The 23,819-nt window shown below is 39.1% G+C and overlaps 1 protein-coding gene and 1 long non-coding RNA gene across 2 annotated transcripts; one reads left to right on the forward strand and one right to left on the reverse strand.

The window, feature by feature from the left end:
- The first annotated feature begins 171 nt into the window (after nt 1-171).
- Nucleotides 172-22,026, forward strand: rassf4a (Ras association domain family member 4a). The gene is made up of 11 exons (XM_051960506.1): nt 172-289; nt 6,965-7,033; nt 7,182-7,257; nt 16,778-16,884; nt 17,639-17,718; nt 18,429-18,598; nt 19,009-19,110; nt 19,197-19,248; nt 19,343-19,464; nt 20,728-20,825; nt 21,555-22,026. The coding sequence occupies exons 2-11, from the start codon at nt 6,981-6,983 to the stop codon at nt 21,622-21,624; spliced, it is 930 nt and encodes a 309-aa protein (XP_051816466.1). The 5' UTR covers nt 172-289; nt 6,965-6,980; the 3' UTR covers nt 21,625-22,026.
- LOC127537637 (uncharacterized) lies at nt 13,650-16,763 on the reverse strand. The gene is made up of 2 exons (XR_007947418.1): nt 14,692-16,763; nt 13,650-14,313 (listed from the first exon to the last, which is right to left on the reverse strand). It is a non-coding gene; the product is annotated as an uncharacterized LOC127537637 (long non-coding RNA).
- Nucleotides 22,027-23,819: the final 1,793 nt, after the last annotated feature.

Genomic DNA, 23,819 nt, shown 5'->3' on the forward strand with positions numbered 1-23,819 from the left:
GAGTTTTATCTTTCTTGGACACTGCTGTGATTGATGAGACTGAAGCTGAGCCCCCAGAGGCACCTTGTTCAGGAGGGGAGAGGTATGCAACCCTGACTGACCCCGCCCACACCCGGCGCTGATTGGCTGAGGCGTATCAGTACCGCCTTCTATTGGATAATCCTGCTGTCAGTTTTTATCGAGCAGCTCCGAATACCGCACGGCAAGAGAGGCATGAAAACTGATAAGGATAAGCGGGATACATCGCTGCTGGATATACGGAAGAAGACGGGGGACGCTCTGTGTTATGGTAAGACCCAAACTAATTCCATTTACTGCAGCAGATGTTTGTAGGAAAAGATCTGGAGCAAACGGACTTTACCGAACCCAGAAAGCAACAAAATGCTGTCATGACAAGAGATTTTTGGGAAGTTAGACGCCGGTTAAATTAAGGTTTGGTGTTCAAGAATATTAATGCAATAGTGGATGGTAGAAAACAACTTTCTCAGCTTCTAATTGCTGTGCTCTTGTAAAACTACACGCAACACCTGAAGCAGAAATCGACAAATATTCCTCATCAAGTGGTTTGCAGATGAATGTGTCCGTCCGGTTTGCTTTTGTGGCGAGATGGAGACGTTTGTGGGCACGTGCTGCCAAATTTGGCATCGTGTCCGTTATTTGGAGACGTTTTACGCACAGGGAGGGATCGTGTTTGGGCGCAGCTGCCGGTGTAGTTGCAATAATTGGATGCGAATCTCGCGATGATCAAACCAATTAGCAGACCTGCAATGAAGGTTCTTTGTCCACCGAGGGAGCGCACACACAGAGGTGCTGCGTAATTTGGTGAGAAGAGAAGAGAAGAGAAGAGAAGAGAAGAGAAGAGAAGAGAAGAGAAGAGAAGAGAAGAGAAGAGGCAGATTATGAAAATTCGCCTAAATCTGAGCATCACCCCCAATAGACTGACCCTTATTTTCTTTGCACTTTGCTTTATCTGCTGTGCAGCCATGTGCAGTGGCTGAATAATTCATAATAATGGTGACAGACTGGAATCCTTTAAGTTATGGAAAATTTATACACCCATTATTACATATAAATATGTATGAGATACAGACTGACCATCCCATTGTGCCCGTACCTTGTCAGCACTTTCCTTGGGTTAAAGTGGAGATGGGCAGAGGTCACTATGAAAGGAGCGAGGAGTGCTGACAGTAATTAACATTAACATTCTCTGGATGTTTATAAATGGTTATGAAGAAGTCATTATAAGAAGCTTGGATTGAGATTTAAAGAGGAGCAGCAGTGTGGCAGGCATTTACAAGAATCTTGCTTCCATTTTTCATGCTTATTGTTTAGCTGAATTAGCACCTTACCTCACAGAGATCACTTCCCAGTCAGACAGTACTGGGAAGTCTGTTTCCTGGTTTTTGTGGCTTTGTTTCCACTGCTCATGCAAGCATTTTTTTCTTGTTTTTTTTTCTTGTCTGAACAACTTCTGTTTTAGCCACAAGAAATGCAAAAGAATCACTTCCTATGTGAGTACAGATCTCAGCTTTAAAGAAGAAGGACTATCAGACGTTTGGTTAAAATGATTGTGAATGGCTCAGTAGAACACTATATGAAGTGTGTTAAAGTGCAACTTTAGTTAGTAACATTTAGATAGTTTAACCAACTGGCTTTTACTAAGTCATACACTGCAACTAAATGGATCAGCTCAGAAAGTTTCCACCCAATAATTGAGCCATCATTACTTTGAAGTAAAGTCTCCATTACAGGTGTTCACTACCCTGCTGGATCTGCAGGTGTTGTCAGTGTGAAAACAGACTGCAGGCTTTTAAATGCTTAGTGGGCCATAACTGAGTAGAATTGATTCATGATGGTACGCTGAATCAGATTTGGATCAGTGTTGTGATGTTGACACTAGGTGGCACCATTGTTTCATCAACATTGTGGTTATGTGGATATAGTTATATGTTGCAGATGGGTGAAATTAATGGAAAAAGCCTGAACCCGTTGACCTGACATTGAGGATAACTGTTGGCTCTGGTATGTTGCATGGAACAGTTTGCTGGCATGGTTTCGGTTCGCTTGTTGTTAGAAGGAAAGCTCATTGCAAGTAAATACAAAGTTCTACAGAGTGATCTTGTTTAAACTTATGATAAAATGTTTCTGTGTTGTTGGAAGCAGTCTCCTTCAGGATGACAGTGCCTCAATTTTTAGGACGTGCGGGTTCACTGAATGGTTTGATGAAAATGATGTAAATAATTTCCTATCATCTTCACAGTCATTCGATCTCAAACAACTGAACACTGATGGGAGATTTTTGAGTGATATGTCAGACAGCAATCTACACTACCATCATCAAAACACCAAATGAGGAATTATAGTTTGTAAGAATGGTGTTTCATCCTTGCTGTAGACGTCCAGAAACTTTAAAAACCAGTGCAAAGCCACATTAAATCTGTTCTGGTGGAACGTAGTGGACCTTACTAAGACACTTTTGCTCAGTTTCCCAGACATGCATTATGCCTCGTCTTAGACCAAACACATTTTTCAGTATAGATCTCTATTGAATATTTGTTTTAGTCGAGGATTAAGCTTATCCTAAGTTTTGTCTGGAGAAACAGACTGTGTCGGGTTTTTATTTAATTTGTCACCTGTCTGTAGGTACCATTACAAAAAAGCGTTCAGGTCTAAACTTGCAGTGTCAGGTAGAAAATGTGCATAAAAGATGACACATTTATGATATAAATAAAACATTTAAAGTCACATTGCCTCACAAACATTAACTTTTTACTTCATTCAACACAAATACTGTAAATTAGGAGTGATTTTAACACCATTACACCATAAGAGAAAGAGTTAATACTTCTAAAAACTATTAATCAGTGGTCAGTTTATGCTGAAGACTGTATTTACGTTTGCTATATGCCTGCTATTTGTGTGTAAGAGATAGTAAAATTGCATAAAAATCAGGTTTAGAAATTGGTTATGAATAAACTTTGCAATGTTTTTGTGTACTAAAGGTGTCATGTAAACCCTAAATAGGATTTTAACGCTGGTGGAGGAAGCAGCTAGAAATAATCAGTCACAAATCAAAACACACCCTAATAGTTTTAAAGGGATTCATTAAGCAGCAGCATATCCTTTCTCAGTGTCGGTGTATTTCAGTTTGTGGAAAGTTGGTGTTGTGTTAGTATAGATTCATTAAGTTGCATTTTAGTATTGATTCTGTTACAGTGAAGCTAACGTGAAGCTTCTTTATGTGCTGTTGGGTAGAGTAATATAGAACAAAACAGCACATTTTGCAAGCTGTTTACTGACCTAGATTTCTATGATAAAAGTATAAAATAATATACACATAAATCTAGAAGTGTAAAAGTATAGTCTGTGCACACGTGATAAACACTTAAATAAACATACTTGGTTACATTCCTTTATTGGATTTTAGGGTTTTAGCAGGTCAAATGCCACCAAGCAACAAGACTGTTATCTTGACAGCTGATGTCAGATCCTCTTAGTCAGTATCTCGTCTAAGCAGTGAGTAATATTTGACTTCAAAGGCACCTGACTGCCAGAACTATGTTCATTAATAACACAATAGAAGTGAAAAGTCCCTTAAATTTCCCATCCATTACCCTGGTGACCAAGGTAATCTTGTGTCACAGTTAACTTTCACTTTCCATCTTACCACCATGTGCTCTCAAACAGGGAGTGAGAAAAGGATCATGAGGATCATTTAACAGTTTTGCAAGAGTCTGTTGTCAATAGGCTTTTTCAGAAACAAAACATGTAGGTACATGCTTTAGTCATTCACATTTTTCACATGAACATTGGCGCATGGGAAAAAGTATTCCGTGTGTGTGTGTGTGTGTGTGTGTGTGTGTGTGTGTGTGTGTGTGTGTGTGTGTGTGTGTGTGTGTGTGTGTGTGTGTGTGTGTGTGTGTGTGTGTGTGTAAATGTGTGGGTGTGTGTGTTCAAAGGGTCTGTCTTGTCACATGCTTTACAAGAAGTCTCAACTGGTTGTGAAGCATGTTCACTGGCTATCATTAAGCACTCACTTTTAGTGGTCCACGCCCTCATCACCTGGATGTTTCCGTCTGGGTTGTGCAACATCAAGTACAATCCATAAAACTATAAAAACTGTGAGCGGCTCAGCGACAGTTTCTGGCTTGCATTGCTCTTAAACATCTCTGTTGATTTTACAGTAGACTTCCATTCATCCACATGATAAAAAACAACTCCCATTTAGCGCCTGTTATTGCTTTGAGATCATTTTTGCAGATATTTTCAGTGAGGTTTGTTTGTTTTATGCCCGCTGGCTCTCTGACTCACATCCTGTAATTTATTAACTAAAGCGGAGGTTGAGGGTAAAGTGACCTCTTTTATCCTGCCAAGGATGAAGTCTTCGTTCCCTTCCTTCAATTATAAAGAATATCAAAGGCTTAAGGCTAAAAACACACAGCACATAGTATTGTTCTGAAATATTTATTTAGAAAACAATGCCTGAAAAAATTCCCATACTCTTATAAAAATAAATAACCAACCAAGTCTGCAGTTAGTTTTTTTTTCCAGCTGCAGGTACAGAGTCAGACATAATAATACAATGACCATTTAATAATGCTTTACGGATAAAACTGTTAACATTTTTGACAAGCCTCCAGGGCTTGCCTTTTTCCACTACATCAGTCATTTGCACAGGAAGAATAAAAACCCCTGCTGCTGGCCGAGAGCTTTTGATATACAGCTCAGGCAACAATTTGGGGAGCTTGATGTCTGAAATATTTGACATTTCTAGTAAGAGAAGTGGCAGCGCGCTGTTTTTTAACAGCCACTGGCGACCTCTAGTTTCAGTAGGAGTCCTCAGTGTGCCAAGGGTCAGCCTGGACACTTTCCTCTCCATGCAGTAGCTCTGGATCATTTGTCAGCTTAACTATTGGGAGTTTGACAATGAGGCTCTCCTGTTGTGACCACGTCTCCTGTTTCGAGGCTGCTGGCGCTGACCGTTCCCCCTTTGCCCTTTCCTCCTCCTCTTCAGACACAGGTTCACATCACGACCCAATTTATGAGCTCTGGAAGACATGCAGAGCAGCACAACACTTACTTCAGATGTAGAGTAGAAGCGCTTACACAAGTATCAGACATTAGACACCTGAGCTGATCAAAAGTGATCATGTATTATGCTAAACATGAACATGACCTTTTGAAAACAGTGTCTGGGAAGGGCATAAATAACATTTATGGAAGAATTACATTTACAAATCTAGGTTTTAATCCAAAATGTGTTGATTGGCTCAATGTGTGTCAGCCCACACTGACATTTTCGAGCTATTTCTCAAGTAGCTGAAGTTGCAGAAAAGATCAAGAAACTGCACCACTGGGCGCTTTGTTCTGACTAGAACTGGTTTGGCAACTAAACGGATACTGTTGGTCACAAAAATATAAAGATGGGTGGATCTGCTTTGTGCTACCAGTTAGGACACTAACATGTTCTGCAATGTTATGTGCAAAAATCATTGCAGAGTTTCATTTTTTGAGCTCAGTGTAAGAACTACACACTTGGGGGTTATTAGTGTACTAGTCTTATGATCTCCTTGCAAATGGTTTTTGGAACAGTTGAGTCCTGAGTGAGTGTGTGTTTCTTCTGGTTCACTAATAGATAAGTGATATTGATCAAGGTCTTCACCTGTTAAAGCAGCGAATCAGCATTTTGCCCATCGGTGCCTCTGGATTCAGACAGACTTGAGCATCATTTTTCATCATTGTCACTCTGAAAAATACATGCAAAGCCACACATTTAGTCAAAGTTGTGTATGTGTGTGTGTGCATATGTATGTCTGCAGCATCTGGTACTCACATGACTGTGACATTGTTACAAGTAGGGCTTTTTGGGAGGACTGTGAGCCCTTTCAACTGCCCTCGGACACCTCGGAGCGTCGTCGGACACGAACATCTTCCCGGGACAAACGCACTGTCTGACTCTCTGACTGCGCAGACACAGTAACAAGATTAAAGATTAATTCAGTACGGTGCAGAGATTAAGTTGCTCCAAGCTCTCTTGCTCAGACAGGCCAAAACAACAATCCTCGCATTTCTACCTTAAAGCAGAGATCCATGCAGAGCTTCTTACCTGTGATCAGCACACAGCAGAGGCTCAGGAAGGTGAGCTGATAGACTGTCTGAGGATTAAGCTTCATGCTGGAGACGAGCTGAGCGGTAACACTGAGCTCCTGTGCTGCACGCTGCTGTTTTATAGTCAGGCTCCTCCCCCACAAACTCAGAGCTGGGCTTTCCATACTAGGAATTCCCCAGTGCACTGTCTCTTGACAAGAGAGTCAGGATGCAGGGATCAGGGACAGCATTTCTCCTGGTTTGTCTGAAAACACTTGACATCTTTTAGGACTCAGTGATTAATAGGTTTCCCCTGCTTTCCCTAGTGCACTTATTATATAAGGCAAAAAAAAAAGACACTAGAGTTGCAAACAGAAAGGTCTTTCTGCTGCTAAAAATGAACTAGACTGATGTTTAAGTTGAGTTTTTATGAATATATTAAGGTTTATTCAATTCTAAGTTGATCACAGTAGCAGGAGTTATCCTTGAGGAACACTGCTTTCCGGGCTTTGTTGAGCTTTGCCACAACATGATTACTTCTATCACACCGCTGGCTCTGTGTCAACAACACCATGTGATTTCTTATAATTCCCTGTCCTTGCCCTTTACTCCGGGGCAATTATTCCAAACGCTTTTCATTATTAACCTTTCCAATCCTCTAAAACTTGAAGAAAAAAAAGTATGACAACATATCATACTAATGTGCATGCTTTTTCAATATTAAATGTTTATGTCATTTTCCTTTAAATGCACATGATCTCTTGGCTAAAATTTAAGTCTTTTTGTACATGAATATTATGCATTTTTGTATAAAGTTAGTTATCAGTTAAGAAAAATATGCAATTTTATTACCTGATCTCATGTTTTTCTTCTACAGCTGGGCTCTAGTCAGAATGTGTGAGCGTCAGACCTACGTAAAGCTCAGTGAAGAGAAACTCATACCAAAGTAAGTTCTTATAGTTCCTTGTCGCTGCACAGCAATTCCGAACAATAAGTCACAGTGGTGATTAATTGTATTAGATGTCCTTCTTGTTTGCACTGTCTGAAAGCTGCTAGCTCTAATCTGCCCTTTGTGTGTCTGCGTTCACATTCAGGTCTGACATCTTGTCACTGCTGAGGACGTACAACTGTTACCACGAAGGGAAAAACTTCCAGCTGAGGACTCGTGAGGTAAGAAAAGCTGAGCCGCATATGGATCACCTGCCAGGAGAAAGTGCTAGCGGGAATAAAAAGGTGAAGACAGGAGTTATTGAAAGCTGCTGTGCTGGATTGCAGGCCAAATAAAGTGTGGAATGGCTCTCACACACATTCCAAAACTGAAACCAGTCACGGCAAACCAACAGTTTGATTTTCAGGCAGATAATAAGGACAAAAAAATGTGAAACCAAACTGACTGAGATTCCTGGGCTCTATTCCAACAAGGCAAACGCCTGGCAAACCACAAAAAGCCCCTATTTCCCTCTAAATGAAAATGGAGCGAGAGGGAGAGTCTCAGATTTCAGTCATAAAGCTCTGTCTTGCTCAGCAAAACATTTCCTAAGTAAACTTTTTTTGCTGTTGTGTCTGTTAGGCTGTTTGCAAGAGTGTGGTTATTTGTTTGATAATCATTCTATGGGTTTTATGGTCTGGAGTTCCCCTTTGCGTTCTCCAGCAGGTTTTTTGGATAGAGCCATTGTGTGTGTTTGTATGTGTGTGTGTGTGTGTGTGTGTGTGTGTGTGTGTGTGTGTGTGTGTGTGTGTGTGTGTGTGTGTGTGTAAGGGCTGGGCAGGGTGGTCAAGATGGTCCATTTTTCTGTCCCCTCAGATTCACTACACTACGACTCACTGCTTTGACACATTCTGGGAAAATCCCTCCAAGCCACAGACCTGATGTGGATACAGAGGAACAAGTGATATCACAGTATTGATGTAATATTAACCAAAAATAGGGTAACAAGTTGAGCTTCTTAAAAAGTTTAGCCCTAATATTAGATGAGAGAAAACTGAATTGAATCCTGCAGCAGAGAATGACTCACCACTCGTTACTGCGGCTCATTACACCATTGTAACTTTGTAAGAGGCCGTCTAAAGCTTTAATGTGGGATTTGAACAGTGTGTCATCGTTCAACTTGGCTGAAAGGAAACACTCTGTTTATATAGTACAAGTTAAACATGAATTTACACTGCCGTTCAAAGGTTTGAGGTCACCCAGGCAGTTTCATGTTTTCCATGAAAACTCACACTTTTATTCATGTGCTAGCATAATTGCACAAGGTTTTTCTAATCATCAATTAGCCTTTCAGCACCATTAGCTAACACAATGTAGCATTAGAACACAGGACTGATGGTTGCTGGAAATGTTCCTCTGTACCCCTTTGGAGATATTTCTTTAAAAATCAGCTGTTTCCAGCTAGAACAGTCATTTACCACATTAACAATTTCTAGAATGTGTTTCTGATTAATTTAATGGCATCTTCATTAAAAAAAAATGCTTTTCTTTGAAAAATAAGTACATTTCTAAGTGACCCCAAACTTTTGAAAGATGGTGTATATTTCTCAATAAAAGGAAACTACTGGTAATAGTGGAAGAAGTATTCAGATCCTTTATTCGAGTAAAAGGGCTAATAATAGTAATCCTGTATTTAAAACCTTAATTATGTTAAAAAAATTACAATATATTCCAGCAAAATGTACTTAAAGTATAGTAGTAAGTTTAAATATAGTAAGTATGATAAACAAAAATGTGTTACTATTGCATATGTATTTAGATTAATATTAATGCTGAATGACAGTGTATGTTTGTGTTTATTTTGCAAATTACGGCTGAGCTCTTTCTAACTACTTTATGCACAGTTGGATAATTTAATCTACGGTAATGCATCATATTCTATCAGAGCATCTTGTTTGTGCCATCGTTGGTCTGTGAGAATCATGTTTCTTTAAAAAGTCAGCTCTTCATGAGTTCAGAGACACTACCTTGTTCTCAGCTTTGCGACATTTATGCATTTCCAGCTAATCCAAGAGGGTTATCTTGATGTTTCTTTAGCTTGGAAAGTAGCTTTTTTTCTCCACCACTCAAGGAACATTTAATCCCTCAGTTTATTACAAAAACTCAAAATCACAACATCTGGAAATTTGTGGTTTTCACTGAAAAGAAAGAGTGTGAAAAACTGTAAAAGGAAACTAGTCATCGAAGGAAAAATACAATATTTCTGATTGAAATATAGTGAAGTAGAATACAAAATTACATAAAGTGGAAATACTGAAAGTACCAGTAGCTTCAAATTTCAGCGTGGAGTTTGAATAAGTTTTCACCGGGTGCTCCGGCTTCCTCCCACAGTATAGACATGCAGTTTAAACGTAGGTGATTCTAATTTCTCCTTAGGTGTGAGTGTTCTTGGTTATCTGCCTCTCTGTGATGAACTGGCGAGTCAGGACAGTGACTTCCTTACGTAAGCTTATTTTATGTGATGCAAGCACCAGCTCTTTCTGCAAGAGTCAACAGTAGTTTGTCAAGAACAATGCATGCTTTGATTAAGGATTAGATGTTTCATCAATTCTGGCAGTGTAGTAAGAACTTATCACATAAAAATGTCAAGTCTGATTGTAACCAATGATAATCAAATAAATACTGCATCAATACTATTCGCTGTAAACATGAATTAGAATAAATGAATCCCTACGTTTGCCAACAGGACGAGGCTGCATCACTCAATCTTACATCTCACCTTGCCAACTTTGGTGGTATTGAGCAATTTGAGTGATTTCTCTTTCTGCAACAACAAAAACAAGTTTATTCTTGTTCCATTGTTGAGATTGTGCTGCGAAAGCTCACTCTTCATATAAAAAACAGGCAAAGCAACATGTGTCTTGTTTCCTAATATGCAGCCCTACAAGAATGTCATGACAGTTTGAATTCTGCTGGTGGTGTTCTGAATGCGGTTCTACATTGTTGATTTTGAGTCTTATGTCTGTGTTTGTTGTAATGTAGGAAGTCAGACCAACAGGCAACTCATCACTTTGTTATTTTACTATTTGTCTTGCTTTGGGCTTTGTTCAACATGTCTTACTCAGTCCTCTTGTACCTTACTAGGTGATGTAAGGGTAGACTGAGAGGCAGCAAAATCTAAATATTCTGACAAAAGTTCTTGTCCTTACTACCAACAAATGTAAAAGAAAAAAACCCCGAAACAAACTAAAACAAACCTCCACACTTCTAAAGCTTCAGGAATCTTTGTAACTGGAAATGGAAACTTGACAAACAGTAGTTGATGGAACAGTCTCACCACAAGGACCAGCTGCACTTCATCTACTTAGGCATGACTCATTAGATATTCAGTGGATATGAGGGTCAAAACATTACTCAGCAGTGACATACTTGACCTGAAAGACCAATAACAGGAAACTCCTAATGGGATTGTCTCGAAAATACCATGACTGTGTGAATGAGTTTACATGTAACAAAGCTGTAGACTGACACCTTTACTCCCAGGCAGAGCTTTAATTAAATCCTATACATCTTATACAAACAGGCTCTGTGTGAAAAATAGGTGCTCGGAGGCGGTTGAAGAGGGTGGGATTTAAAGATTAGATCATGCGCTGCAGGTGTAGTCAGGTGATGTGTTAGTCATGTCCAAGGACTGTCGGGTGTTTTGACTTGGAGGTTCAGTCCCATCCAAAGTAACCTAAGCCAGAATTTCCGAGGAGAAACAAGTTCCAGCCTGCGTGTCTAAAAAGAGTTTGACTGTGCTAGCTGCAATAATGTTGATGATGTTGACTGCTGGAGGCTTCATTTTCTCCTGTCACTTTTTGGACTGCAGAGCCAAGAGCCATGAATTGATTCTCTGTCTGCCTCTAGAGCACTTCAACATAGTGGGTTTGTGTTAAAATTCTTGTAAACTTTGTTTTTCTGATTATTTTAACCCCAGACCTAAATGTTTCTGCAGATTGTGACATGTAGTCAGAAGACTTTATCATGATTCTGAGTCATCACTGTCCGGGTGGTTGAGCGTATTCAGGTTTGCTTGTCTGCTGCAGTAACCCCGATATTAATCTAAGTGCTTGTAGCTCACTCTTGTGGTTATATCTGGTACTTTTCAGTTTAAAACTCTACCACTGTAGCACCGTCACTTACCACTAGATGGCAGTGGGATGCTGAGTTTCACAACAAAAAGTCATTGGTGTGGTTGAATTTCAGCCCCGTTGAAAAAAAAATCAAATCCTTTTTTTACATTGAAGGAGAAAAAAACTAAAAATTATCTTACATTTAAAGTATTATCAACAATATGCAGTAATATGAAAAAGCACCAATTGAAATGCCCCCTGTGAGTGTTTTATTCACATCTCGTGAGATTAGGTTATCAGGGTAGTATATCAAATAGCATTTTATTGTAGCCTTGTAGGTGTAGCAGGTCAAATGATGTAATCCTACTATCCTGATGTTAATCTACCGGTAATAGCTGTGGTGGAAATAAAAATGCTCAGATCTTTTACATAAGTAAGAGTCGCAACATCATAACATAGAAGCACCCAATTACAAGTAAAAACCCAGCATTAAAAATCAGCTTTAAGATACACTAAAATCAAGTTTTAACCTTGTCAGCATGTCCATATGGTGCTTATTATATACTAGAAGACATGATAAGGATTTCTACTTTGAAACTGCAGTTTATCAATATTCCTTTTGAGGATTAGTTTACATATATAGAATTGAATCACTCTAAAAGTACTACTTGCTGGTGTGTCTCATAGAGTAGGTTGTCAGTGTTTGCATAGAGTAGTAAGAGAGCTTGTGTGCTTGAAATGCAGTCTTTTGTCTTTATAAGGGTTGTTGTTTTGTTAGCAAGGTTGCAATGACCATGCATATGTAGGCCCTTTTTTTGAGTCTCTTAAGCTCTCTTGAGTAGACTATCTTGAAGTTGTCTTGAGTAATCTTGTGGTATATTATACTAAGCTTCCTACGACATTTCCTAAAGTTCTTCTATTGACAAGACTGTTATTTTATTCTCTATTCAGACGATCCCATTCAGCTACTATAATGTTTAGGTGTGGTCTTTGAAGAGGCCAGTCCACCACTGCTAGTGTTTTATCACTCGTTTTTTACTCTTAATATGATTTTACTACATTAGCAGTGATCATTGTCAGACTAAAAAAAAAAGAAGAAATCCTGTTTCCAATCAGATGCTTTCTTGAAGGAATGGCATTTTGTTCTTACCCTCTCAAAATTTTTCAAATTTCTTTATACTACATGACTTTACTTTTTGTTGTTCAGTGTTCAGATTTGCCTTGAAGAGTGATCTGTCTAATACAAAGTTTTAAATTAATGTAGGCTTGGTTGTGCGATCTTTGCCATTGAAAATGGAATGATTTGAAACTGGGGCTCACAAATTAGGAAGTTTCCAGCGAATTAAAGGAAAAAACCTTAGATTTAAACCTAACTGGCAACATATAAACATAGCAAAAGTAGCTAAAACAGCCAATAAGAAGCACTTGACATGTCCTGAGTGAACCCTGTTGAGGATGAGTGCAGTGAATCTCATAGTTTGCACAGAAAGGTTCAAGACATGTTATGTGTAAAAGGAGGTCACACTAAATATTTGACACTCTAGCAAGGGGAAAGTGTTTTTTCAGATTTTTTTAATACTGTGTACATACTTCCTGTACGGTCAGGTTGTATTTTAATACAAAGACTGGGAATGCATTTGTATGGTCATTATAACCTCACTACAGCTTCTACACAGTTCTGTACATCTGCACACTCTAAAGGAGGCAGAGGTATTGAATTGTATCTAAATTTATTTAAGGCATTAAAGAATTATTCTTACGGAATAAAATTCTAAATATGTAATTTTTTAGTCAGCTCCAGAAGAGAGTGCAAAAAGTAAACGTACTCATGCAGAATGCTGCACATGGTGTTATACTTTTCTTACTTATGTCCATCTGTTATTATAAAATAGAACTGACAGGTTGATTGAAATAATAAGCTATAAAATTAAACGTTTGCCTCTAAAATGTAGTGGAGTAGAAAGATAAAGTAGCAAGGACTGGAAAGACTATCATTTTAAAAATATTGTTTCAATACTTTAACACTGTGCTTAAATTATTCCATCACTGGCCAATAATATGGTTTGTATGCAACTTTGTGGAGTAAAAGAATAGCTAAAGGTTTTTAAGATGTAGTGGAGTAAAGTGCAAAATGTGGTAGATGTTTGGTATATAGTAGCATTTAATTAAAATAAACATTTAAGTATGCCACAAGTTGGCAACAGTGTTTGAGTCAATATGTACCACAGACCCGATACAACCTCTCACAGTGTTGGAGATCCATGTATGCAGCTGCATTTTAACAGACTGCAACTAAAAATCATATTAATTTTATCTGTTAATCTATCAGTTATTTTTAGTTAATCATTTAGTCTCTAGAAAGACAGAAACACAGATTTTTAATTTTGTGTTGTCTGAACAGTTCATAACCCAAAGATGTTCACTTTACAAAAGAAACACAAAATGTTTTCTGAGGTTTTGCTTCTTTTTTGAGCATTTTGATGATCGTCAGCACTTTCATAAAGAGAAAGAATTCAACATTTTCAGATTGTTTTTGCATTTTATTACAAACGGTATCCATCATATCTTTACAAAATATTAAACTATGTAAACATGCAGACTTGAGTCTGTAGTGCATAAAAATAAATAGATCTTGGCTTTTCTCATGATCCATTTGATTATTATGTCTTTGTCCAGCCAAAAGCCAGCAGTGTATTTCCTCCTGAGGTTCCTCCAGCCTTGTTCGATTACTCCACCAAAGTACCTGCAGGGCTTCCATCACCACCACCACAACAACATCACTCTTCAAGTCCTTATCTGTCCAAACAGCCAGTCCACGGGGTCTTTGCCCCTAGAGTCTCGTTCTCTGCACATCTTAAGAGAAAAATCCTCTGGGCTGTTCAGATTCAGACTGGAGTGTCTGGAAGTCCTTAGTGAGCGGGGAGACCCCCGAGGCGCTGAGGCTGAGACAGAGAGCTTCATCTGAACCTTTGAGAACTGCCGCATTCGGGGGACCTCTGGAGTCTGACGGGGCCGTAGCCTGGAGCCTCAGCAGGGCAGGCGAGAGCCTGGATACTGGTCATGTAGTCCTCCAGAGACTGGGAGCCCTGGGTGGACTGGGAGGGATGGGCGGGCAAGTCCTCGAGCGTCTCAGTAATGGTGGGCAAGAGAGGCTGGGCAAGAAACGATCTCCTCCTTTTCATACTGCAACAGGAAAGAAAAAAGAATCATAGTTAGACTGTGTTGCTTTGTCTGCTTTATTTAAAAAAATAAATCTAGATGGTGTTCAGATATTTAGTTTTTAAATAGTAACTATGTTGCTAAAATATCTGCCTTTGTGTTCATAAATCTGTATCTGTTGTTTTTCTTGTTGCTGTTTAAAATATCCTACATGTCAGTTTATTTCACAATCATAAAACAATGCTAGAACTGGTGTCAAAACATTTCCCTCCATTTAAAATCCGTCTCTTCTATAATGAGTGAAGTCTGTTTTAAAATTATTTTAAAATCACCCTGTGGAGGTGGCTAAATCGTAAGAATAGCTGAAAATAAAGAAGAAAAAGAAAAAAGAATCAGCCTCACCTTTGATGCTTCAGTTGTAGTTCTGGCATTCAGAGGAAAACAGCGTGATGTCTCGTCTGTGCAGCTGAGTATGAGCAGATTGGAGCACGTTTCCAGGCTTTATAGAGGCAGTGCAGCAAAGCGATTAACCGCCTCTTCCAAAAATAGCTCTGCTGACCTTACTCGCATCTGTGTGAATACTGTGTGTGTGTGCATGTGAGGGTGTGTCCATGCCTGTTCAGGAAACTCAGGAGTGGTGGGTTAGCAAGGTCCAGTGGTGCAGCTGTGCTGAATGTTTATATTCCAGGAACAATGAAGCCCCTAATAGAACACTTTCTGCTTTTTCTTTCCCTTCTTTGACATTTTCAATAACATTCAGTCTATAATTCAAACAATCTTGATGATTGTTTTTTCAGTAATTAGCACACTTCATGGTCTAGCCTTGACTTGACTCCCGTTTTGCTATGACAAAACAATTCAACTTTAAATTGTAAAGCAGAAAAACATGTCAACCACAAGTTGCCCATGCAAATCAAACCATCAGAAACATAATAGGTGTTTATATAAAGGGTAGAACAGCATGAAAAATGACTTTTATTACATAAGCTGTTCGCAGAAAACACACAAAAAAATCACATGGTTCATTAAGCAGGTCCTCAAGTCACTGCTTTCAGACAGACAGTAGAATTTTTCTGTGGGAAGCATAGTGAGGAACAGAAATTCACAGAAATGGGTTGCGTAATTAGGGTAAAAAAGATGTGGATGAAGATTACCACCACAGTTAACAGAGAACGATGTACTAGAATATTTGGTAGTCAGTTATTTCAAACTTAACAGAATGTAATTCAGTTTTGTTAATATCGAGATACTTGGATTCTGTCAGTGTTTAAATTTTGTAAGAGTTGACCAGTAATTGTAACACATTTTTAAAGTAACCCTCCCAAACACATGCCCAGACAGCAGGAAATCTCCACAGCATCTCTGCCTCAATTTGCTAAATTCAACCTGCAAACTAGCTTTCTGGACAGTTTTCTTTCTTTTGATTGTTGCATTTTTATATGTTTCGGGCAGTTTCTGTGATTGATCCGAGGATTTATCAAAAAAGCATAAAAAATTCTGAAAACTTAATTATTTTTGGAGCTCTATCGCTCGTTTTCTTTGGTTAAGAGCAATGTTTTCTTTTATCTTTGATTCACCATGAATCCGCTATGAGCTAATGGGAATTTAAGAGATTTAATGAAGGCTTGTTTTAAAATCAGAAATTAAATCTGATCAGTGCACAGGATCTATGTGCATACACCCATATTTCCTAAACACAGTATGTTATTCAAATAGAATGATTATTTTACTAAAATGCATAAAATTACTTGAGTTTAAACTGCTGCAGGGTAACCACACATTTTGAACAGTCAGCTGATCAGACTGGCCTCTCCCAGATCTTTTCTGTTTCTTGAGTATTAAAATCTCTGTGATGAATCGAGTCATTGACCTTTTCATCAGCCTAAACTGTGTAAACATCTGTTTTGTATAATGGGCGCAGTGCATTAGCTATGCTGATAATATAACAAACTCTTTCATTCAAGAAAAACAGACAATCTACTCAGAGTGGTCATTAGCAATTACAAACGTCACAGTCATGGTGTCATATCTGAGGTTTTACTGATCGAGTTGTCACACAAACGACTTGACTGGTTGTTGACTTCAGGCTTCACCATTAAGGCCTGCTGAAGACTGGATACACGTCCTCCACAGTGGCCATTTTCCTCTAAATTTAGAGTTTCATTTTTTGTGAAATCAAACACCTCCCCCCGTGCGTACGTGACCCACAGCAGTGCTTGTTCTTTTCTCATTTCGGCCATCTTTTCAGACATGACTTCACCCATGTACTGTGGAAAAAAAAAAAAAAATGGGTGGGTCAAGCCTGACAGAGCTTTTCTCAGATGAGAGGTTCCCCCTACAAGCTGTGAGCGACCGTTCCTGCACGTACACCTGATATTGAGCCGCTGTGGCGGCCGGCCAGCAGGATATCCCCTCCAAACGTGGCTGCTGATAATTATTGTTTTGTGTGTGTGTGTGTGTGTGTGCGCGCGTGTGTGTGTGCGTGCAGGAGGATGGAGAGCTCATCCTCGAGGGGCTGTTGAACATCTACTGGGGTCTCCGCCGACCAATAAGACTTCAGATGTACGATGACAATGAAAGATTCCGTCTCAACAGGTATCGTGACCCGACTCACTCTGACACACGGAGGGCTCAAAGAACTGGGAAAACACATGTTGGTTGTGTGATGACAACATTGTCGAAGACCTTTCACACAATAGAGAGAAATACCAGCAACTCTACAACCAATCTGTGTTAGTCAACTGAGCAACTGGAATTAGAAGAAGAAAAAAACAATTAAAGAAAGACAAAGAAACAAAACACATTATGGCATTTTCTGTATCTACATTAGTGATATATTTTAAGCATCTTAAACATTCACAGATTCAAACTTGTCTAATATGAGAATTTGATGGGTTTTTTTCTTGGTAGCAAATATGGCATATAAATGGTATATTAATACACTTATATCTGCTCTATTATGACATAAAATAAGCAATGTGAATACAGAGTGGAATCTTGGGAATCAAAATGACCATTTTTCTACATTTTATTGCCAAAAGCTATTCAGAAAATAATGGGCAGGTGAATCAAAATTGAAAATAATCATTTTAATTAGTGAGCTAGCCATTTAATCGAAGTTAATCCCCTTCTTACTGTGGAATCACGTTTATCTGACAGATATTAATCTTCTCATCTAGCTCTCAACATGAAATTGAACAAGCATATCCCCCAAAATGTCACACTGTCCTTTTAGCTCAGTATTTCATCCAGCATTTCAACCACATTAGGTCAACCTTGAGTTAAAAAGTAATATCAACACTGTTATAAATGCAAAGATATGGCATTTTTTTTCTCTGTCTCACTGCAGAAACGATAGATCAGCAACGGCAAAGCAGTTACCAGCAGAGTCTAACAATAACTCACTGGGAAGCGAAACTGGACCAGCAGGTGAGTGTAAACACGTGCACTAATTCTCTCACACATACACACACAGCTGCTAGATTAGATGGAGATTATACACGCAGGCACAGTGTAACAGATTACGGCGCCACGAGTGCTTCCTACAGCATTTCTAGTGGAAAGGTTGAGCGCATATTATCATGAGATGCCATCCAGATCAGATCACCAACACTATAAATAACCAGGGTTAGACCACTTGGTGCTGACAGTCGCCTTTCAGAGCAGTTTTGTCCGTGCTGTTATCTCACTTTGGTCATTTTTAACTGCAGATCACCATTGAGCAGAACAGTGCTTCATTTGTACACATCTTAACCACTCCCCCTACTAAACCAGATGGTTAATTTCCCTTTTTATCATGTGATCATGATGCTTTCTTAGAATTCAAATTCAAATGGTAACACACAACTGGACTGGCTCAGTGAGTTTTGTTGTTTGGTTTTTTTTTAACTTAGACGACACTCTTCAGATCTTAATTTGAGAATCTAAGCAGACTCTAAGCAAAGGCATTGTTCGAAAATTACCTTCATAATATTGACTGTCTGAATGAATTTTGGGCAATTTGGATCAAAGATTGATTAATTTCATCAAAATGAAATTTAAAAAACAGCAAAGACAACCAACCACACTCTGGCTAAGACAGCACAGAATGGCTTTTTTGATCATCTGATTCATAGAGGTGTCTTTTTGTTTACCCTGAGGTGGTGACACGTGTGGTCAGGAGGAAGAGGACTCCCCTCAGCTGCTGAGGACCAGGAGCGATGCCTCTTTCATGCGGGTTCAGAGGAGGTCAAACACACACACCGCCAGAGACCTGCAGCGGTTGCGCGCACACAGGTTCTCCATCAACGGCCACTTCTACAACCACAAGGTACAATAAACAGAACACACATTAACGCAGCTCGCTGTTGACACATCTCCAGGTGCACAGGGGCTGTGGTTTCCTGAGCGGGTGTGCCTGTACATGTGCTGAGCTTCACAATAGCCTGCTGCGGGCTGATTTCGTCAATGTGCCACAGAAAACAAGTTCCTCCATCAGTTTCTCCTGGATACATCAGTGTGTGTATGTTTTTATTGAACAGATTCCAGCTGCAAACGGAGGGATTTCCTTTCTGTTTCAGATTTCCTGTCCAAAATGTTCAAGGTGTTCAAGCTCAGGAACCTTTGCTCAGGCCTAGAAGTGTTGCTAAAGCAATGTTCCTATAAAAAAAAGATACTCAGTGTCTCCTTTTAAGACATTCACAGTTATATAATTCTGTGCGTTTGTTTTCTTGCCTCTAGACATCTGTATTCACTCCAGGATATGGTTCGGTCACTAACGTACGAGTAAACAGCTCTATGACGACTGGACAAGTCCTCAACCTGCTGCTACACAAATTTAGGGTGAGCAGTAAAAGTACAAGTTGGGCCTCAAGTGTAGTTTCAGCCATACTTTGAACTGTAAATAATTTGTATTTGTGTCTGTGAAGGTGGAGAATAAATCTGAGGAGTTTGTTCTTTACATGGTGCATGAGTCTGGCGGTAGGTTTCATTGTGTTTTTTGTTCTCAGAAAGGATTTTCTGTTTGTGTTTGTGTGTTTGTCAGCCGGTTTTCTCTTTGTCTGTGACCTCACAGAAAGAACCCGGCTGAGGGACGGAGAATACCCGCTGGTGACCCGTGTGCTTTACGGACCCTGTGAGAAAATCTCCAAGATCTTCATCACTGAGGCCGACCTGGGAGAGGAAGTCACATATGATGTGAGTCTGGGCCTCGTGCCACCACTCTTTCTCTTCTATCATCTGGTTCATGATTAGTGTCCTTTCTCATGTTTTTGTGCAGTCCTCAGCACGGATACACAATGATACAATGGGCAACTGATAGATAGTTGGGTTAAATTTAGCAAGCTGAGCGCAGATATCCTGTTTTGTGGCTGATGCAACAATAGGCTAAGATGACCGGCTTTATGTTGCAATGGTTCTGAGGAATATAAATAAAACGGGATTGTTGCAGGACGAATTTCCTCAGTAGTCTATGAATGGAATCACTCTCATTAATAGCAACACAGTAACACGAGTTGAAGGATCAGTTCTTCCGTAAAATACAAGAACAATCTTACCTCTAGAGGTACGTGGTGTTAGTTTCGGTTTTATTTGGAATATCGTCCTGTTATTTTTGTCTCAACACAATGCAGAAGAATTGACTTTTGTGTTACTCAGAACATTAAAAGTTTAGATTTAACATTTGGTTGGAATGTTTCTTTCTAGATGCCAACGCCAAGCTACTTTGGATGAAAAATAGAACTGGCTCTTGATAGTCTTTAGAGCAACTACTAAAAGTGTCATAGTGTGTTATCGAAATTATTTAGATCAACAGAGAAGCTACTTCTGAAAAAAAAAGAAAGAAAGAAAGAAGCAAATTATGGGGTTTGCTTGTTTGTTGTGGTGGCAAACTAGCAGTGGCAAAACTGTTTGTGGGTTGCCACTTTATCCTCCCTTTCCACCAATGCAAACTGGGTGCTAGTTTAGGGCTAGAGAGCCACCACAGAGCCACATTATTATGTCACTGTGTGTGTCTTTATAGTCATCCAGCTGGCGATATCACAATTTTGGAAGCTCCACTACACGCCAAAGTTTGCATCTAAAAAGCAAGCTGCCAATATTAAAACACTGAATGGCAGTGAAAATGAGACAAATACCGTACATCGTCGGTCTTACCACATCTTCTTTGGTTTTGACAGATTAGCTCAGGTTTTTTTCGTTGAAAGAGTTTTAGTTTGTGTTGTTGGCGACAATAATCCTGCTCTCAGCCACATGGCATAACCAGTTCTTGGTTGTAAATCAGCAAAGTGTTGGTGCCACTCTGGTTCCAATAAAGTCCTTTATCTGCCTGGATGTCAAAAAGGGTAGCATCATATTTTTGAATTTTGATTATTTCATTCTTACTATTTTGGTTAGTTTTTCTTTAAATTCAGTTGAGAAGAACTAATTTGTGTTGGTATGTCTGAATCTTTTTCTCCCTAGGTAGCCCAGTACATAAAGTTTGAAATCCCCGTTTTAGACAGCTTTGTAGAGAAACTCAAAGAAGAAGAGGAGCGTGAAATAAACAAACTGACCAAAAAGTAAGTCAAAAGTCTTTCTTGAGCAAACAGAGTTGTAAAACTCGCTTTGCTTTATTTCATTATGTGAAGTCAATATATGTGTCTTCTGTCAACATTCTGCAATCAAAACAAGGCAACTGCTCTTCAATGAGGACAGTGTTTGTAGGAAGAAACAATCATTTACTTTAAACGCTTGTGTAATCACTTAACTCATATGACTGAGCCAATGTAGCCCTAAGACGAGTTGTATATGTGAACTTGTATTACTCTTGTCTGGATGTTATGAAAGTCCACATAATGTAAATCCTTGGTTTAAGGTTAGATTAGTTAAGGTTAGGTTTAGATTAGGGTTAGACTCAGACAATTAAAGTAAATGAATGTAAAGTTCTATGAAGGGATGGCAGCACAGCTTTGTCTTACAATATGTGTTGAAACTGTCATTGTTTACTCTCCATTTTTAAGATTTAAGATTTAGTTAGTGACAGATGCGCTACATACCACAGACAGGCTCAGACTGTAGATAGAGAAACACATTCTTGCTTTAGTCTTTAGTCTAGTTTTAATGGGATTTACTGACGATAACGCACACCAGCCTTATCCTGTTAAGTGCAACTAATTTTTAAGCTTTTATCTCTCAGTTTTTATGTTCTTTTGTACATGAATGTTACGAAATACTGAAAAGTGTGTGTGTTTGTGTGGTAGTGTTGGATATATCAAAGTCTTTATTTGTGCATTTTCATATCTCTGCAGGTACAGCGCTCTCAAGTCTATGATTCTACATCAGCTCGAAGACAGAGCTCACACCAGCGACAGAGTATGAGTGTGTGTGTGTGTGTGTGTGCACGTGCGTGCATGCGTGTGTGTGTGAAAGGAGAAAGAAAGAGGAAAGGGTGGATGCAACACTAATGAGTGTTGATTTACTATGGAAGATTTCCAAATATCGTAGTGAATGTAGCGTTAAAGGTGAAAGGGTCCTTCTACTTGCAATGTGCTTCTACTTTTAGACCTATATATATATATATATCTCACAGCTTTGTAAAACCTGTTTTGTCAATACTTTTTTACCATGAACTGTGTTTTGATATCTGCTATTAATATATTCACATTTTGTATGAAAATTCTTACTGCACATACGGATATTTATACAAAATGTTTTTGGTAATGTTTTTCTCAGACTCGGACCTTTTTATGTAATAAATCATCTTTAGTGTTGCCCTGATAAGTTGTTGCTGGATCTCTACTGACCCCAAACATATGCCCAGCTCAGGCTTCCCACAACCAAAACAGGCAACTTTATTATTTCCTGTACTTCTGACTGAGCACAGATTAGCATTGTTCTTTTAAGCAACCTTCTTTGCCAGCTATTTCCCATAAGCTTTGTGTGTGTGTTTGTGTGTGTGTGAGTGTGTTTGTGTGAACATATCAACATTACACAATGGGGGTATCCTGAGAAAGGAGGGCTGTTCCTTTTTCCCACAGTTTTACAAACAGAAAGGCTGTTGTAAAATTTGGTGGGCCACCCTTGCCCTTCAACATTGACCTACAATCAGTTGACCATTATTGTTCTTTGATTTATCAGATAATAGTAATAATAATAATAATAATGCCTCCTACCCCCAACCCTCAGACACACACACACACACACACACACACACACACACACACACACACACACACACACACACACACACACACACACACACACACACACACACGTTTGTACTTCTATCTTCGAGAGGACATCCATAAGCGTAATGCATTTCCTAGAGCCTTACCCTAATCTTAACTATCACAACTGATTGCCTAAACTTAATCCTTACCCTAACCCTAACCAAACCTCAATTCATACCTGTTCTCTAAAAACAAGTCTTCACCCTCAAACATGGCTGTTTCAAAGTGAGGACCGGCCAAAATGTCCTCACTTTGTAAAAATGTCCTCACTTTGATAGTTAATACAAAAATGGTCCTCACAATGTAGCAAGTATAAGAACACACACACACACACACACACACATAGATACACAGTCCTTGCATACTTTCAGCTGAGTTTGTATTTTTGTCGTCACAACCTGTACAAAGAATTTCAACAAAGCGGACAAGTATGAAGAAACATGGCAAAGATGCATGAACAGCAGTGGTCAGCAGGAACATTTGCATCATTTAGATATATCTCCCAAAAGTCAGTCAAGGGAATTTTACTAAATGCTAAATATACTAAGCTAAAGCAAAACTGAACCTTTTGAGATTCTCCAAACCAGGCAAACTAGCTGATGTGGTTCAGGTAACTAATTAGGATGCACACCCAACTGGGAGGAGACCCCAGGGTAGAGCCATCTCATCTGGCCACAGAACATCTGGAGATACACCTGGATGAGCAGAAATAGAATGGAAGGCCTGCTTAGCCTGCTATCACTGCGAGCTGATCCCTGATACGAGGAAGAAAATTAATGAATGGATGAATGAATTAAAGCTGATGGAAAGTATGCGATATGATAGAAATATCTATAACAACTGGCAAATGAATCTTAAGATTAGATTGTCTCATGGGGGGATTACAACCAGCATTCCTAGGCATGTCATTAACATCCCCAGGTTTATCGTTCGCATATTATGAAGCATTCATCTATCTCTGGCTTCAAGATTAGCTCCTCCAGCTCTCATTTGTCGCACCAGATGAGCCATACAATTCCAAAAACAACACAAAATACTCCATTAACTACGGAAATCTGCTCAGTTCAAACAAAATAAAGCCATAAAAAATGCATTAAGTGTATTTCAGTTACATTTTGGGTATTTTGATGAAATGGAAGTCATTATATTGTCATGTATGATTGCAGTTCATTATTTCAAGTGAGAAAAACACAATCTTAATTTTGACCATATGGAGGTTGCTGCAAAGAAATCTTCTACAACTTCAACCAAGCAGCACAGAAGATCTACAGAGTTTCAAGGTGAGCACCCAAAAGTATTGTCACCAGTTAACTGACCAACCCTGAAACATGATCACAATCTCCC

This window comes from Acanthochromis polyacanthus, chromosome 15, assembly GCF_021347895.1.
Source record: "Acanthochromis polyacanthus isolate Apoly-LR-REF ecotype Palm Island chromosome 15, KAUST_Apoly_ChrSc, whole genome shotgun sequence".
Classification (NCBI taxonomy): Eukaryota; Metazoa; Chordata; class Actinopteri; family Pomacentridae; genus Acanthochromis; species Acanthochromis polyacanthus.

Coding starts and splice junctions, on each gene's coding strand:
- rassf4a (XM_051960506.1), top strand. CDS start 6,981: ATGTGTGAGCGTCAGACCTACGTAAAGCTCAGTGAAGAGAAACTCATA. Junction 16,885..17,638: donor GAAAGATTCCGTCTCAACAG/GTATCGTGACCC, acceptor GTCTCACTGCAG/AAACGATAGATCAGCAACGG. Junction 18,599..19,008: donor GCCACTTCTACAACCACAAG/GTACAATAAACA, acceptor TCTTGCCTCTAG/ACATCTGTATTCACTCCAGG.